Source organism: Ammospiza caudacuta, chromosome 25 (genome assembly GCF_027887145.1).
Source record: "Ammospiza caudacuta isolate bAmmCau1 chromosome 25, bAmmCau1.pri, whole genome shotgun sequence".
NCBI classification, from domain to species: domain Eukaryota; kingdom Metazoa; phylum Chordata; class Aves; order Passeriformes; family Passerellidae; genus Ammospiza; species Ammospiza caudacuta.
The window spans coordinates 2,175,924-2,193,639 of NC_080617.1; the positions used below are offsets into that span (position 1 = coordinate 2,175,924).

A 17,716-nucleotide genomic window follows, 5' to 3' on the forward strand; every position below is an offset into this window, starting at 1 on the left:
AAACTCCCCCCTTGTGCAGGATCCCTGCTGCAGCAGAGCCACAGCTGGCACTGCAGGAGGGCTGAGCCCCCATGGCATGGGGCTGTGCCACCAGCCTGAGCCACAGCGTGCCAGGGCCTGCTCTCACTCTGGCAGGGTTGTTTTGCATTTTTATTTTATTTTTATTTTTCCCTAATGAAGAACTGTTATTGCTACTCCCATATCTTTGCCTGAGAGCCCCTTAATTTCGAATTTATAACAATTCAGAGGGAGGGGAGTTACATTTTCCATTCCAAGGGAGGCTCCTGCCTTCCTCAGCAGACACCAGTCCAAACTGAGACACAGAGCAATAAGCCCCAGGCACTGAGCTGTGTAAAAAAAGCCATTTATTGCAGTTTTAACTGTATCAAAAAACCTCCAAAGGAAACATGACAGGGATATACAGGCCACGTGTGGAACTGAACCAAAAGTTCTCAATTTCAAGGGATCTGGAGAAAGGTTTCACTGTCAGTGGCACAGCCAGAACAAAATTCCTTTGAGATCCAAGTTTTCCTGCCTCCCAAAGAAAGGAGAGGTGGAAAAAGCTGCCCAGTGAGATGTGGGGAGGGGACAGCCTGCACTGGGCTGTCACACCGAGCTCTGTCACCTGCTGCACTGGGAGGGGAAGCACCCAGCTCCTGCCAGGGCAGCACCCAGGCACAGATCCTGCAGCTCCTGGGGCATCACTGGATCTCCCCCATGTAGAGCCTTTTGTCACTGGATGCAGAGAGAACTGAGGGGCAAGGAAAGAAAGGAATAAAGAAATTAAAGCAATGTACAAATTAAAGCAGAATATAAAAACTGAAATAGAATATAAAAATTAGAATATGAAAACTGGAATACAATGCAAAAATTTAAAGAGTATAAAAACTGAAATAGAATGCAAAAATTAAAATAGAATATAAAAACTGAAATAGAATGCAAAAATTAAAATAGAATATAAAAACTGAAATAGAATGCAAAAATTGAAATACAAAACCTGAAATAGAATGCAAAAATTGAAACAGAATATAAAAACCAAAATAGAATACAAAAATGAAAATAGAATATAAAAACTGAAATAAAATACAAAAATTAAAATACAAAAACTGAAATAGAATATAAAAATTAGAATATATAAAATGAAATAGAATGCGAAAATGAAAATAGAATATAAAAACTGAAACAGAATGCAAAAATTGAAATACAAAACCTGAAATAGAATGCAAAAATTGAAACAGAATATAAAAACCAAAATATAATACAAAAATGAAAATATAGAAACTGAAATAAAATACAAAAATTAAAATAGAAAAACTGAAATAGAACGCAAAAATGAAAATAGAATATAAAAACTGAAATAGAATGCAAAAATTAAAATACAAAAACTGAAATTGAATGCAAAAATTAAAATAGAATACAAAAACTGAAATATACAAAAAATTAGAATATGAAAATACAAAATTAGAATATGAAAACTGGAATAGAATGCAAAAATTAAAACAGAATATAAAAACTGAAATAGAATACAAAAAGTAAAATATGAAAACTGAAATAAATACAAAAATTCAAATACAAAACCTGAAATAGAATGCAAAAATTAAAATGGAATATAAAAACTGAAAAAGAAAACAAAAATTAGAATATAAAAATTGAAATAGAATACAAAAATGACCCTAGTGGTTCGTGACCCCCCTGAGGGCACAGCCCAAACTCCTCATTTTTTTGCAAGCCAGGTCTCAGCTGCTTCCCAAGGCAGCCATGAACAGCTCTGTGTCACCGCGCCCCGGCTCTGCCAGCTCCGGGTGCCACTAGAGGGCACATGTGGCCAGGAAAGTGTCCCCAGGACAGGATTCCCTGGGAGCAGGGAAAACCCAGTGGCTCCCACCGGCCCTGAGTCACCCTGAGCCACAGCCACGGGATCCTTGAGCTTGGGGAACACCCCCGAGAGCATCAAACCCACCCGCCAGCCTGGCACCAGCCCAGGTCACCCCTGCCCAGCAGTGCCACATCCCCAGGTGCCCTGAACACCTCCAGGGATGGGGACTCCACCAGCAGGGCTGGACATGGGTCAGAAGGGCCATATTATGATGCCTTTATGGAATTATAAAATCATCAAGGCTGGAAAATCCCTCTGAGATCATCGAGTCCAACCTTTAACCCAGCCCCGTCCATGTCCCCAAGTGCCACATCCACAGGGCTTCTAAATCCCTCCAGGGATGGGGCTCCACCCCTGCCAGGCTGGACACCCTTTCCATGGGGAATTCTTCCCAAAAATCCCCCCTGAGCTGCCCTGGCCCAGCCTGAGGCCGCTCCCTCTGCTCCTGTCCCTGTTCCCTGGGGCACAGCCCGACCCCCCCGGCTGTGCCCTCCTGGCAGGAGCTGTGCAGAGCCACAAGGGCCCCCTGAGCCTCCTTTGCTCCAGGCTGAGCCCCTGCCCAGCTCCCTCAGCCCTTCCTCTCTTCAGGGAATTCCCAAGAATGACCCAGAAGACACCAGCAGTGCTTTCATCCCTGTCCAGGAGAGCTCTGGGGGTTTCTGCACCAATTCCCAGCCCAGTGTTTGTCACCCTGCACAGCCTGGTGAGAATCCTGCAGGGATTTATGGATTAACATCACCAGGAGCTCCCAGCCAGCAGCTGCACGACTCAATGGGTTTTTAGTAAGAGTTTTTTAATTGTTATTTGTGATTGATGAGCCAAGAGGAGCTGAGCACAGGATCCCACGTGCAGAGAGGAGCTCGCTCTGCTCCCCCAGCACAGCCCCAGCCCAGCAGAGCTGAGGGTACCCAGCTCCCTGCCCCTTGCTTTGCCTTTGGGGGTGACTGCTGGGAATTTCTGGCTGCTGACCAGGCCAAGGGGAGCATTTCCATGGAAACCCAGCACCCTGCAGTCCTGCCCACCCCAGGAGATGGGAATGGAGCCTGGTCCCAGCTTCAGATGGCTCTGAAAAGCCACCCTGAGCTTTGTATCAGCCAGCTCTGAATGTGGTGCCACCTCCAGAAACGGACCCAAACCCACTGCAGCCAGAGCTTCCTTTGATGGGATTTTGAGAAGGAATTGTTCCCTGGCAGGGTGGGCAGGGGCTGGGCTGGAATTGCCAGAGCAGCTGTGGCTGCCCCTGGAGCCCTGGCAGTGCCCAAGGCCAGGCTGGGCATTGGGGTGGCAGCACCTGGCACAGTGGCAGGTGTCCCTGGGCTGCAATCAGCTGCCATTGAAGATCCCTTCCCACCCAAACCACTCTGGCATTCACATTCCTCAACCAAGGATGGAAACCAGCACCAAAACCCATTGCAGCAAAGGGAGAAAGGAAAGGAAAGAATGATTGCCTGGCTGGTTCCAGGTGCCCCCAGTGCCATTTGCCACAGGGGGTTTGTAGGCTGGCAAGGCCTGGTTAGAGAGGTTTGGGCTGTGCCAGGGTGCCCAGAGCAGCTGTGGCTGCCCCTGGAGCCCTGGCAGTGCCCAAGGCCAGGCTGGAGCACCTGGCACAGTGGGAGGTGTCCCTGCCATGGCAGGGGTGGCACTGGGTGGGATTTCAGGTCCCTTCCAACCCAAACTATTCTAGGATTGTGGTTTTGTGATTCTCTGATTTGCTTCCTACAGCTTTTGGGGCAGTTAGGACCCCCCAGGCTCCCAGGTGATCCATGTTCTGATGGAATCACCACACATGGTTGTACCCCTGGCATCCCAGCCATTCCAAACCTGTTCCTCATGGCCCCTGGGAAGGCAGGACAAGCCCTGGGCAGTGGCAGCCACCCGAGAGCCACCCTGCTGCCCTCTGGGTGTCCCCAGCCCAGTCCCAGAGTCCCTGTGCTCAACCCAGGGTGCCTCCACTCAAATGGAGATGAGCAAACCAGGCTCTACCACCCCTAAACCTGATAATTGGCAATTTTGAAGTCACTTCCCAAAGGATCAGCAGCTCAGTGAGCCCTGGAGCTGCTGCCCTGGCAGGGGGGAGCACTTACTGATGGGTTCCTCAGGGTGGAAGGCCAGCTCATTGACAGAGCCAGCATGGCCAGGCAGCTTGTACAGGATCCTCCTGGAGGTGGTGTCCCACACGTACACAAACCTGCAACAGAGAGTTCCAGATTGCAATGCAAGATGTGTTCCATTACCATCTGTATGGCAGATTGTCTTTGTCAAGTGGGCAGTTTGCCTTATCTCTCTCTTTGAGTGACCACATTCACACCTCCCTCCGGAGGAGACCCCTGCTGATAACAGCTATTGAATGTCCCTGCATGGCTGATAAGAACTACAGCATCCCACTGGGAGATGGGAGCCCAGAGGGAGGAGCCAAGCATTCCTACCCGGATAGAATCTGGAGATTCTGCAACACCAGCACGGCTTCTGCACTGCATTGCCCAGAGGAACAGCAGCTGCCTCTGCCCCTGGATCTTCAGAGGCAGAGACTGCACCTTTCTGCAGGATCCCTGCTCCAGCAGAACCAGCCCTGACACTGCAGGAGGGCTGAGCCACAATTCCAATGGCACTGCTGCCACCAGCCTGACCCACAGGGTGTCAGGTTGCAGGTTGGGTTCTGACTCTGCCAGTGTTGGTTTAGTTCACTGCATTGCTTATTTTATCCTTTTGTTTTCTTCCCTTGTAAATAACTGTTATTTCCTGCTCCCATATTAATTTTTGCCTGAGAGCCCCTTAATTTAAAATTTATAGCAATTCAGAGGAGTAAAGAGAGTTTACATTCTCCATTTCAAGAGAGGCTCCTGCCTTAGCAGACTCCTTTCTTTCCAAACCAAGACACAGAGTCCTGCTGCTGAGGGCAGGCATGGGCCAAGGAAAATGCCCTGTGCCCCCAGGTGGTTCTGTGTCACCCTGATTTTTGATTTTCTAAACCTTCTGATGTTCACATTCTTGTAACAAACTTTCTCACACACTTTCTGTAAATAACTCATTGTTTTGCATTCTTTTATGGAGGAGGAGAAATTTGATGGCCTGTTGGTTTGTTCAGTGTCATTGGAGAGGTGGCACTGTTGTCACAGACATCTTTTCATGAAAAATCCTTTCCTTAGCATTTTTCCTGCGAAGCTGGGAGGCCTCAGGAACAAAATGTAAACTATGATTATCTGCTGCTGTGGAATGCAACAGGTGCAGCTGTGATTGGTCTCATGTTGGTTGTTTCTAATTAATGGCCAATCACAGTGAGCTCAGACAGAGAGCCGAGACACAAACCTTTATTATGATTCTTATTCTATTCTTAGCCAGCCTTCTGATAAAACCTTTTCTTCTATTCTTTTAGTGTAGTTTTAATGTAATATATCTCATAAAATAATAAATCAGCCTTCTGAAACATGGAGTCAGATCCTCGTCTCTTCCCTCATCCTGAGACCCCTGTGAACACTGCCACAGCACTGTCACCTTTGGAAATCTGTAAATGTTGGTGTCAGAAAATAAACTTCCCTTTTCTTCACCTTGAGAGCAGCAGTGTGTGCTTGTGTTATTTTGTGTCCCATAGTGACAGCTCTGCAGCTGGAATGATCTTTGCGAGGATAAACAGGAACCTTCCAGGAGAAAAATGGAAAAATGCTGCTCTGACAGGCCCAGGAGAGGAGAGGCTGAGCAGGGAGGAATCAAGAGTGGCAAAAACCTCCCTGCCAGCAGTGCCCCTCACGGCACAGAGATGGATTCGAAAGCTGTGAGGTCAAAAAAAAATCCTTCATAGTGTAGGGACAGGGAGCAAAGCAGCACTGGGAATGCTGATCTGAGGAGGAGGAGGGGTCTCACCCTCCCAAACAGCCCCACACACTCTGTGCATATCCAGGCATGCCCTGGGCTGGCAGTGAGGAGCCCAGAGCCTCCAGCCCCTGCTGCACTGCAATCCCTGCCTGCCAGCAGCTCTAAGATGGGATTTCTTCCTGCTGTGCCACATGAGGCACTCACCAGTGTTCATCAGGAGTGATGGGATCATGCTGAGCCCTTTGATCACCCTCTGCTGGCTCCTGCCTGAGCCCCTACTGGGTTAAGAACCCCACAGGATCCTCCCCTGGCAGCACCAGGCACAGCTCAGCTTTCACACTTCTCTTAAAAACAGTTTCAGAGTCAGGGAAACTGAGCCCAAAACCCCAAAATCCCAGTGTGTGCTGTGGGGAGCTCTGCTGGGACCTGCCCCAGGAGCTGTCAGAGCCCTGAGCTCCAGCAGCACCTGCAAAAAGAACCAAAAGTGACCCAAACTCCAGGAAAACCTGCCCAGAACAGGGCTCAGCCTGGCCACAGGGATCCAGGCAGGAGCTGCTCTCCCAGGGCAGGGATTGCTGCTCTCCCAAAAGAGGAGCTGCTCTCCCAGGGTAGGATTCCTGCTCTCCATGGCAGGAGCTGCTCTCCCGAAGGCAGGAATTGCTGCTCTCTCCAGGGCAGGAATTGCTGCTCTCCCAAGGCAGGAGCTGTTCTCCCCCCCAGGGCAGGAATTGCTGCTCTCCCTCCAAGGCAGAAGCTGCTCTCCCAGGGCAGGGATTCCTGCTCTCTAAGGCAGGAATTGCTGCTCTCCCCTCCAGGGCAGGAATCCTTGCTCTCCCCAGGGCAGGAGCTGCTCTCCAAAGGCAGGAATTGCTGTTCTCCCAGGGCAGGAGCTGCTCTCCCAGAGCAGGAATTGCTGCTCTCCCCACCCCTCAGGGCAGGAATTGCTGCTCTCCCCACCCCTCAGGGCAGGGATTGCTGCTCTCCCCCCCAAGGCAGGGATTCCTGCTCTTCCAGGGCAGGGATTCTTGCTCTTGAAGGCAGGAATTGCTCCTCTCCCCACCAGGGCAGGAATCCTTGCTCTCCCCAGGTAGGAATTGCTGCTCTCAAAGGCAGAAAGGCAGGAATTGCTGCTCTCCCCACCAAGGCAGGAATCCTTGCTCTCCCCTTGTTCCCAGGTAGGAACTGCTGCTCCCCCAAGGCAAGAATTGCTGCCCTCTCCCCCAGGGCAAAGAGCTGCTCTCTCCCAAAGCAGGAGCTGTTCTCCCCAGGTAGAGATTGCTGCTCTCCCAGGGCAGGAATTGCTCCTCTTCCCCCCAGGGCAGGGATCCCTGCTCTCCCCAGGTAGGAATTCTCCCTCCCCACTCAGAGCCCAGCAGGGCTGGGGCAGTCACAGCTCCAGCTCATGCTGGGACAGCTGCCCCACTAAATCTGGACAGGGAGAGCTCAAGTTCTGCCTCTGTGCTATCAGAAGCTCATTAATCAGTTGATTACTGCTGCTCCATGGCCTGGCCCCTGGCCTGCAGGAATTCCTGTCTCCTTGGCACTGGTTTTGGGCCTGGATTTGCTCCAGGGGACATTGGTGTCCTTCACAGGGACCTTCAGACCCTGCTCTGCTTCCTCCCTGTGCCCTTTCACTCCTCAGCTCACTTTACAGAATCTTTCATTTACAAGTCTGAGATGTGCCAATTGATTTTTTCTCCTTAATTAAAGGAGGAGTCATTAATGATCTCTGAAATCCCACCGAGCAGGGATTTAACCGGGATTTGTGCTCCTCATCCTCCAACCCCACACACAGACCCTGCTCAAAGACCCCCCAAGTTTCTGCCAGGACACCCAGGGGTCCAAGCCAGTGGCAAAGATGTCCCTGTCACCTGCTGGGGATCCTGTGGTGGGACAGGGCAGAGCCTCAGCCAGCTTTTGACAATAATAACCAGATTTTACAACAGTCAGATGCTCCTCCACAGAGCCCAAAGCAGCAGAAACACATCCTTGCTCAGGGAAATGAGGAAAACTCCTGAGGGCTGTTTGGGATTTCCCACCTCTACACACAGCCCTGAGCTTGGAGAATGCTGCAAATCCATCAGGGCTGCTGGGAACACAGGAATGCAGTGGCACTCACCTGTCAGCAGAGCCCCCTGCAATTTTGCTGCCATCTGGGGACCAGGAGCACCTCAGAAGGTTCTAAAACAAAAGAAAATGCACAGACCTATTTAGTTTCCCCCTTTTCCTTGAACTAAAATCACCACGAGACTTTAACCAGCACCACTTTAATGATCTCCCTTGGAAGATGAGATGGTAATTACAGATTTTATTTCATTGCTGGAAACAGCCAGTGCCTTGTTATTTTACATAAAGTAGATGGTAAGTGTAGAAACCACTTCATTTACAACTAATTACAAAAGAACTGAGCAAAGAAATCTTGTTACTGAGGCTTTAATTGGAACCCACTTTGTGGATTCATCTTTCTTTGAGTTCTTATTAAAGCCTTTCTGGCCTAAGCTTGAATTGAAAAAAAAACAATTTAGAGGAAAGTTGATAGCAGAGGGAATTGAACAGGAGTGGAGCACGCTCAGAATTGAACAAGGAGTGGAGCACACTCAGAATTGAACAAGGAGTGGAGCACACTCACCTTCTCAAAATTATGAACATTTCCCTGGAAAATCTTCACACATCTCTCCTTGGGGGCAAAGGGCCTCACGTCCCAGATCCGAACTGCAGCAGAAGGAGGGACAGAGGCTGAGGGGGACAGGGACAGGCAACCCTGGCAAAGCCCCCATGCCCAGGACAGGCTCCCTGACCCCTCACTCCCCAGAGGCCATGGGGAACCAGCAGCTTCCCCTGCAGGAGGCTTTGCAATGTGGAAATACAAAAACTTCCCAAGCTGTCATCCCAAAATGGAGCCCAGCTCCTCACAAGGGGCTTTTCCTCACCCTGCCACATCCCATGGGCACAGCCCTGATGGGCTCAGCCTCACTGAGGGACACAGGGACAGCAGGGTGGCAACTGGGCTGTCACTCCTGCTGAGGGGACACAGCCAGGTCACCTTGACATGAGCCAGAGTGCACAGATCACCTGTGCCATGGCTCTTGTCCCCAGTATCCTGCAGGAGCTGGGCTGTCACTCCTGCTGAGGGGACAAATTTGTGCCATGGCTCTTGTCCCCAGTGTCCTCCAGGAGCTGGGCTGTCACTTCTGCTGAGGGGACAAACCTGTGCCATGGCTCTTGTCCCCAATTCCTGCAGGGCAGCCTGTGCCATGGCTCTTGTCCCCAGTGTCCTGCAGGATAACCTGTGCCATCGCTCTCATTCTCAATGTCCTGCAGGGGCTGAGCTGTCACTTCTTCTGAGGGGACAAATCTGTGCCATGGCTCCTGTCCCCAGTGTCCTGCAGGACAACCTGTACCATGGCTCTTGTCCCCAGGCCCTGCAGGACAACCTGTGCCATGGCTCCTGTCCCCAGGCCCTGCAGGATAACCTGTGCCATGGCTCCCTGCAGGATAACCCATGCCATGGCTCTTGTCCCCAGGCCCTGCAGGACAACCTGTGCCATGGCTCTTGTCCCCAGGCCCTGCAGGACAACCTGTGCCATGGCTCTTGTCCCCATTTCCCTCCCAGCTGGGACAAATGCCCTGAGGCAGCTGCTCTCCCCTCAAGGACCCAAATTCAGGGTTCAGCTCTGGAGCCCAGCTCCCTGCAGCCCAGCCCAGCTCAGCTGTGCCAGGATGAGCAGGCAGAGGTGTCCCTGGAGCTCAGCAGGCTGTACCTGTGTTGTCCATGGCGTTGGAGAGCAGGTAGGAGCCCTCAGAGCTGAGGCTCAGGCCTGTCACCGAGTCAGCGTGGCCCCGCATGGTGTACGTGAGCTTGTTCTGCCGCAGGTCCCACACCTGGCACACAAACCACAAACACATAAACACAGAAACACACAAACAAACACACAAACAAACACACAAACAAACACACAAACAAAGCCAGCAGTGCTGGAGATTGATGGGTGTCACAGACATATTTTATAAAAATCCTTTCCTTAGGATTTTTTCTCCTGAGAAGCTGAGAGGCCGCAGAAATTAAATGTAAACAATGGTTATCTGCTGCTGTGGAATGCAACAGGTGCATCTGGGATTGGTCTCATGTGGTTGTTTTTAATTAATGGCCAATCACAGTCCAGGTGTCTCGGACTCTCTGGTCAGTCACAAGATTTTATTATCATTCAATTCCTTTCAAGCCTTCTGATGAAATCCTTTCTTGTATTCTTTTAGTATAGTTTTAATATATCAATTTCATAATATAATATAGTATAATATAGTACAGTATAATATAGTATAGTATAGTATAATATAGTACAGTATAATATAGTATAGTATAGTATACTATAATATAGTATAGTATAATATACTATAATATAGTATAGTATAATATACTATAATATAGTATAGTATAATATACTATAATATAGTATAGTATAATATAATATACTATAATATACTATAATATAATATAATATACTATAATATAATATACTATAATATAATATACTATAATATAATATACTATACTATAATATAATATAATATAATATAATATAATATAATATAATATAATATAATATAATATAATATAATATAATATAATATAATATAATATATCAGCCTTCTGAAACATGGAGTCAAGATTCTCATCTCTTCCCTCGTCCTGGGACCCCTGTGAACACCACCACAGATGGGAGTTGTGGGCAAATGGGATTTGTGCCTTAGATTGGTAACTGAGGTGTTCAAAGTCCAAGGAGTTATGTGGCAGCAACCCCACACACATGACCCAGGGAATGGCTGCCAGTGCCAGAGGGCAGGGCTGGATGGGAGATTGGGAATTGGGAATTGTTCCCTGGCAAGGTGGGCAGGGGCTGGGCTGGAATTGCCAGAGCAGCTGTGGCTGCCCCTGGAGCCCTGGCAGTGCCCAAGGCCAGGCTGGGCATTGGGGCTGGCAGCACCTGGCACAGTGGCAGGTGTCCCTGCCATGGCAGGGGTGGCACTGGGTGGGGTTTCATTCTTTCCATCCAAACCACTCCATGATTCTATGGAATCATGAGGCTGGAAGTTTATGGGTTTCTGGAAGGACAGAATTTACCTTTCAAAACATTTCTAAGTGGATCCGTTCAATGTCCAAGGAGTTCAACGCCAGAACCCCAGGCCTGCAGAATTCCTCCTGAACTGGCCCCAAAATCCCCCAAATGCCCCTGGCACAGAGCAGGAACTCCCCAATTCCCAGTTCCAGGCTGTTCTTCCCAAAGAGGGCAGTGGGAGCAGCTCTGGTGGTAGTGCCACACTGAGCACTGGCTGTGACAGGCTGGGGACAGCTCTGGCAGGCTGAGGACAGCTCTGGTGGCAGTGCCACACTGAGCACTGGCTATGACAAACTTGGGACAGCTCTGGTGGCAGTGTCACGTTAAGCTATGGCTGTGACAGGCTGGGGACAGCTCTGTCAGGCTGATGACAGCTTTGGTGGCAGTACCATACTGGGCACTGCCAGCTGCCTGGCTGTGACAGGCTGGGGACAGCTCTGGCAGGCTGGGGACAGCTCTGGTGGCAGTGTCACATTGAGCTATGGCTGTGACAGGCTGGGGACAGCTCTGGTGGCAGTGCCACACCAAGCTCTGGCTGTGACAGGCTGATGACAGCTCGGGTGGCAGTGCCACACTTGAGCTCTGCCTGTGACAGGCTGGGGACAGCTCTGGTGGCAGTGTCACGTTGAGCACTGCCTGTGACAGGCTGAGGACAGCTCTGGCGGCAGTGCCACACCAAGCTCTGCCTGTGACAAGATGGGGACAGGCTGGAGAGGGGCTGATGACAGCTCGGGTGGCAGTGCCACACTTGAGCTCTGCCTATGACAGTTTGGGGACAGCTCTGGCAGGCTGAGGGCAGTTTTGGTGGCAGTGTCACACTGAGCACTGCCTGTGACAGGTTGGGGACAGGCTGAGGCCATGGGGACAGGCTGAGCCCTGCAGCCCCAGGGCAATCAGCTGAATGAACGCTGAGCTCACTGGTAAATGAGAACTTTCCACAGCATCAGGTGCCAGGGCAGCTGCCAACTGGGCCAGAGGGCACACAGGGGACGTCACCATGTCCTCCTCAGCTTACCTCACACATGGCTCTGGCCCAGGCTGCCAGCACTGCCAGCATTCCAGCCTGGCTCTGCAGTGACAGCAGTGCTGGGACACCCGAGTGCCACGCTGTCCCTGCCAGGCTGTCACAGCTCCCTGCCACTTTACTGGCTGGGATGGACACAGCAGGCCCAGGGGGGTTGGGGATGTAAAATTCAGCAGGTGGCACCCACAGCTGTCCTTGACCACCACAAGGTGTGACAGGAGGGAAAGGGACACAGGGTCCTACCTTGATGTCATTGTCGATGCCTCCAGAGATGATCTGGTCACTGGTGTCATTGAAGGTGACAGCCAGGACCTGGTAGGTGTTCTGGAATGTCTGGACAGCAGCTTTTTTCCTGATGTCCCACAGCTGGAAAGAAATGGTGGCACTTGTAAGAGGTGGGCACAGATATTTAACAACAAAATCATTGCAGAGATATTGGCAGAGACTCAGCCTGCTCTCCTGAAATCCCTTTGTGGGTCTCATAAACATCAGATGTGGAGATCTTTATAAAAAACATTGAATTTGCTGTGTCTGGAGCACAGGAATGAAGGGAAGGAAGAAGAGGCCAGCAGAGATTTCAGGAGAGAGAAAAAGGAGCCAGTACAGGAGATAACAGCAGAAAGAAGGAGCCAGCCCAGATTTCAGAAGAGTCTTCTCATGCTTTGCTAATCCAGAAAGAAACTCTGGTCTCTGATTTTCTGTCCAGAAAGAATTCCTGGGGCACCTGCAGGGATGGGCACTGCAAACCTCCCTGGGCAGCTCCTGCCAAGGCCTGAGCCCCCTTTCCAGGGGGAAATTCCTGCTGTGCCCACCCTGAGCTGCCCTGGCCCAGCCTGAGGCCGTTCCCTCTGCTCCTGTCCCTGTTCCCAGCCCCCACAGCTGTCCCCTCCTGGCAGGAGCTGTGCAGATCCAGAGCAGCAGAAAAATCCCAGCTGAGCAGCTCAACCTTCCCCAGCCCCCTGAGAAGTACAGAAAAAAAGAGAGCAGTGAAATTTGCTGTCACATTTTTGACTCTAACTCGAGAGTGATAATGCAACTTGTAAGAAAAAGCTGAATTCAGCTCAGATAAATGGGAAGATCCTAAAACTTTTCCACCTTTTTTCTGCGGGTTTCGCCCAGGGCACACATGTGGGGCATTCACATTTTTTGGAAAAATCCCTTTGCCCAGGATTTTTCTCTTGGGAAGCTGAGAAGCCTCAGAGAAAAGGAAAACAATTCTTATCTCATTTGCTTCTCCTGTGTTGTGCTCATGTGGAATGTGTTTGGAGATTGTTTACCCACAGGGGATTGTTCCATTGGATTCTGCTGGGAGTTGTTTTCACTCTTTGGCCAATCAGGGCTAAGCTGTGTCAGGACTCTGGAGAGAGTCAGGAGTTTTCATTATTATCTTTTTAGCATTTAGTACTTACTAAATCCTTTCTGTATTCTTTAGTATACTTTAGTAGGGCATTCTTTAATATAATATAGTATCATAAAGTAATAAATTAGCCTTGTGAGAACATGGAGTCAGATTCATCATTCCTTCCTTTGTCAGGGCACCCACAATCCCAGCACACACTGACCTTGACAGTGCCGTCATCGCTGCCGGTGCAGACGAGCTGGGGTCCCCTCCGGGCAGGGTAGCAGGAGTTGACAAAGGACGTGTGGCCCTTGAGCCTCTTGACCCTCTCTCCCGTCTCACTGTCCCACACAGCCACGGTTTTGTCCGTGGATGCTGAGAAGAGCATGCTGCAGGCAACAACCACAGTGAGGGCTCAGCTCCCTTCCCATCTCTCTTTACCTGTGTCCTGGATTGCCAAGCAAATTGTATCCCTTTGCCATCTCTATGGCAGTTGTCTCCTGTTCATGGGCAGCTTTCCTTATCTCTTCCACACCCACTCCTCCTGCTGATAACAGCTATTGAATGTCCCTGCATGGCTGATAAGAACTACAGCATCCCATTGGGAGATGGGAGCCCAGAGGGAGGAGCCAAGCATTCCTACCCGGATAGAATCTGGAGATTCTGCAACACCAGCACGGCTTCTGCACTGCATTGCCCAGAGGAACAGCAGCTGCCTCTGCCCCTGGATCTTCAGAGGCAGAGACTGCACCTTTCTGCAGGATCCCTGCTCCAGCAGAACCAGCCCTGACACTGCAGGAGGGCTGAGCCACAATTCCAATGGCACTGCTGCCAACAGCCTGACCCACAGGGTGTCAGGCTGGGTTCTGACTCTGGCACTGTTGGTTTAGTTCACTGCATTGTTTATTTTATCCTTTTGTTTTCTTCCCTTGTAAATAACTGTTATTTCCTGCTCACATATTTTTTTTGCCTGAGAGCCTCTTAATTTAAAATTTATAGCAATTCAGAGGGAGAGGGTTTGCAATTTCCATTTCAGGGCAGGCTCCTGCCTTAGCAGACACCTGGCTTTCCAAACTAAGACAAAAAGTATATATGAGATGGAGAAGTGGTGTTTTGGAGGAGCCTGAAACACTGACACTGGAACAGCTGCACAGACAAACTCCCCTCAATCCCTGCTGGAAATTGGTTTTCTTCCTCCTCAAGCAGCATCGGGGATAAGCACAGCTCAGCAAAGCTCAGCAGTGATGGTGAAACAGCCTTTTAAATTAACCAGTATCTCACTTGGTCTCTCTCCCGCTCCCCTGTGACCCCACACAAACTTCCCTCTGCTCCCCAAAACTGCATCAATGGCACTGGGTGGTCACAGCTGCGCCCAGATCCTTTGCCCACACTACAAGGACTTGGTGTCCATGGAGTGAGCAAGGACAACAATCCCAGAATCACTGAGGTGGGAAAAGAGCTCCAAGGACATCGAGTCCCAGCTGATGCCACCTTGTCCCCAGCCCAGAGCTCTGAGTGTCACCTCCAGGAATTGCTGGGGCACCTGCAGGGATGGGCACTGCAAAACTCCCTGGGCAGCCCCTGGCAAGGCCCGAGCCCCCTTTGCATGGGGAAATTCCTGCTGTGCCCACCCTGAGCTGCCCTGGCCCAGCCTGAGGCCGTTCCCTCTGCTCCTGTCCCTGTTCCCTGGGGCACAGCCCGACCCCCCCGGCTGTGCCCTCCTGGCAGGAGCTGTGCAGAGCCACAAGGGCCCCCTGAGCCTCCTTTGCTCCAGGCTGAGCCCCTGCCCAGCTCCCTCAGCCCCTCCTGGGGCTCCAGCCCTGTTCCCTGAGCAGCACAGAGCCCCTGCCCTCACCTGCCATCCGTGTTGTAGTGCAGCTCCATGACAGCCCCGCTGTGTCCCTTCAGGGTGGCAAAGTTGTCACAGTCCCCATAGACGTTCCAGAGCACTGGGGGACACCAAGGGACAGGTGAGCACAGGAAAGGCACAGGAACAGCCTGTGCTGTGCATGGAGCTGATCTTTGGGGCTCAGCAAAGTGCAGGATGGACCATCCCCAGTGCTGAGCCCCAGCTGGGACATTCACAGCAGTGACAAAGCATCAGGTGAGCCCCAGGGTACAGGAGATTCAGGGATCTTGGTTAAGGTGAATTTATTAAGAAAAATTATAATCTTTGCTTCAACAAGCCTAAGCACCAAAATCTGCATTTCTGCAGACCTCTGGAAGCATCAAAACCTGCATTTCTGCAGACATCTGGAAGCTGTGTGACAGGGACACAGGGCTATCACAGCCTGCCCCAGCTGTAGGAAATGGAAAGTTAAAACTGCCACAGACACTGAAGGGTTTGATTTGCAGCCTTGGAAGGAGCTTGGATTGATGTGAAAATAAAGTATGCAGATATTAAGTAGAAAAATCATAAACTCATGCTTCTATAGTTATAAATAAGAATATGCTTTAAGCAAGTGAGAAACTGTACTGATAAAATGGTGAAAGGTTTATAATGTAAGGGTGTAATTGTATAGAATGATTTAAATTATTCTATACAATTACACCCTTGCATTATAAACCTATAGCTTACCATCTTATCAGCTATAACCTCTTATATCAAAGATTATAATTTTTTACATGTTATAACAGAAGTATATGTGTGCACATGCAATAACGGCCTATTGGTTAAAGTATCTTCATTGCAGTAAAATTAAGTAAAGGTGACAGGTTAAAAAAGCAAAACATTCTCTGTGGTGACTGTCCACAAAGTTAGAAAGTTATTTACTGTCCTGTAACAAAGAATTTGTGACTATCCTGAGCTATGGCCACTGCCTGCTGTCTCAAAACCTCCCAGCCTCTGATGCTGATGTTTATTTAAACAATAAATGGGTTTTAACCTGATTTTAGTCCCATCCCTTCAATTAGTGCAACAACAATAACACCACAAGGCACATTTCCAGCCCCAGCAGGATGGCACTGCCAGAGGAGCTGGGAAAAGCCTCCTGGGGAAGCAATTCACCCCCAGGAGCAGGGGAGGCTGAGCTGAAACCCCTCAGCAGCAGGGCCTGAGCCTGGGGACAGCAGGGGACAGCAGTGCCACTCACAGATGAGCCTGTCGAAGCCAGCTGAGGCCAGGGTGTTGCCATTGGGGTGGAACTTGCAGCAGTAAACCTCCCCCTCGTGTCCTGAGAGCAGCATGATGGGGGCCTGCAGCGAGGAGCAGCGTGGGGGACCCTGGGGGACAGAGGGGACACCGTGAGGGGACAAGGGACAAGGGCAGGGGACGGCCAGCCTGCCACCCCTGCTGAGCATCTTTACCTTCCCACCAGAATCCCAGCATTACTGAGGCTAGAAAAGAGCTCCAAGGTCACCAAGTCCATCCTGTGCCTGACCCCCATCCTGTCCCCAGCCCAGCGCACTGAGTGCCACATTCAGGAATTCCTTGGGCACCTCCATGGATGGGCACTGCAAACCTCCTTGGGCAGCCCCTGCCAAGGCCAGAGCCCCCTGTCCATGCAGAAATTTTCCCCCCAATATGGAAAATTGAGATTTTAAGGATTTTCACGGCTCCTGTTCTGTTGTTGGTGTGAGGGGTTTGGAGCTGTGGGGAACAGGAAATGTTCCCTGCCAGAAGGGGCTGGGGCAGGGACACCTCTGCTGCTGGGCTTGCACTGGATGGATATTCCCTTGTGGGAAAAGCCTTTGGGATTCTGGTGTTCAGGATGCAGAGATGAGGTGGGAAAAGAGCTCCAAGGACATCGAGTCCCAGCTGATGCCACCTTGTCCCCGGCCCAGAGCTCTGAGTGCCACCTCCAGGAATTGCTGGGGCACCTGCAGGGATGGGCACTGCAAAGCTCCCTGGGCAGCCCCTGGCAAGGCCCGAGCCCCCTTTGCATGGGGAAATTCCTGCTGTGCCCACCCTGAGCTGCCCTGGCCCAGCCTGAGGCCGTTCCCTCTGCTCCTGTCCCTGTTCCCTGGGGCACAGCCCGACCCCCCCGGCTGTGCCCTCCTGGCAGGAGCTGTGCAGAGCCACAAGGGCCCCCTGAGCCTCCTTTGCTCCAGGCTGAGCCCCTGCCCAGCTCCCTCAGCCTCTCCTGGGGCTCCAGCCCGTTCCCCATACCCCGGACCCGCTCAGAGGGGCTCAGACCCTCACTCAGCACCGGAGGTGCCTCAGCAGTGTCCAATCAAACCGCCTCGTGGCTTTCCCTCCTCCTGGAGCGACCCGCAGCCCTCTCCCCTCAGCTCTCCACCCTACTGGGATCTCCTCCCACCCTCCCCTCACGTTCCCCCGTTACCGCCTGCAGCAGAGCCCCGGCCGCCGGCTGCCCCCCAGCGCCACCCGTGCCCGGCGCCCCCGGCACGTCATGGCGGGGCCGCTTGGCGGGCACGGGGACGAGCGGGAGGTCGGGGCCGGGCGCGGGGGCGGCTCCGGGGGCGGCGGGGCCCGGGGGGGCGCCGGGTGCGGGGCCGGGGCCAGGCCCGGGGCCCGGGACCTTCCGCTTCTGCTGCTCGATCATGGCGGCCGCCGGGCCCCGCCCCCCGGGCCGCATTGGCCGCCGCCGCCG

At 51.5% G+C, this 17,716-nt stretch overlaps 1 protein-coding gene across 1 annotated transcript; it reads right to left on the reverse strand.

Moving 5' to 3' along the window:
• Positions 1-366: 366 nt before the first annotated feature.
• Positions 367-17,668, reverse strand: SNRNP40 (small nuclear ribonucleoprotein U5 subunit 40). Its single transcript, XM_058819817.1, has 10 exons — positions 17,447-17,668; positions 16,256-16,385; positions 15,019-15,112; positions 13,387-13,552; positions 12,068-12,190; positions 9,448-9,568; positions 8,316-8,398; positions 7,806-7,867; positions 3,961-4,064; positions 367-751 (listed from the first exon to the last, which is right to left on the reverse strand). The coding sequence occupies exons 1-10, from the start codon at positions 17,666-17,668 to the stop codon at positions 702-704; spliced, it is 1,155 nt and encodes a 384-aa protein (XP_058675800.1). The 3' UTR covers positions 367-701.
• Positions 17,669-17,716: the final 48 nt, after the last annotated feature.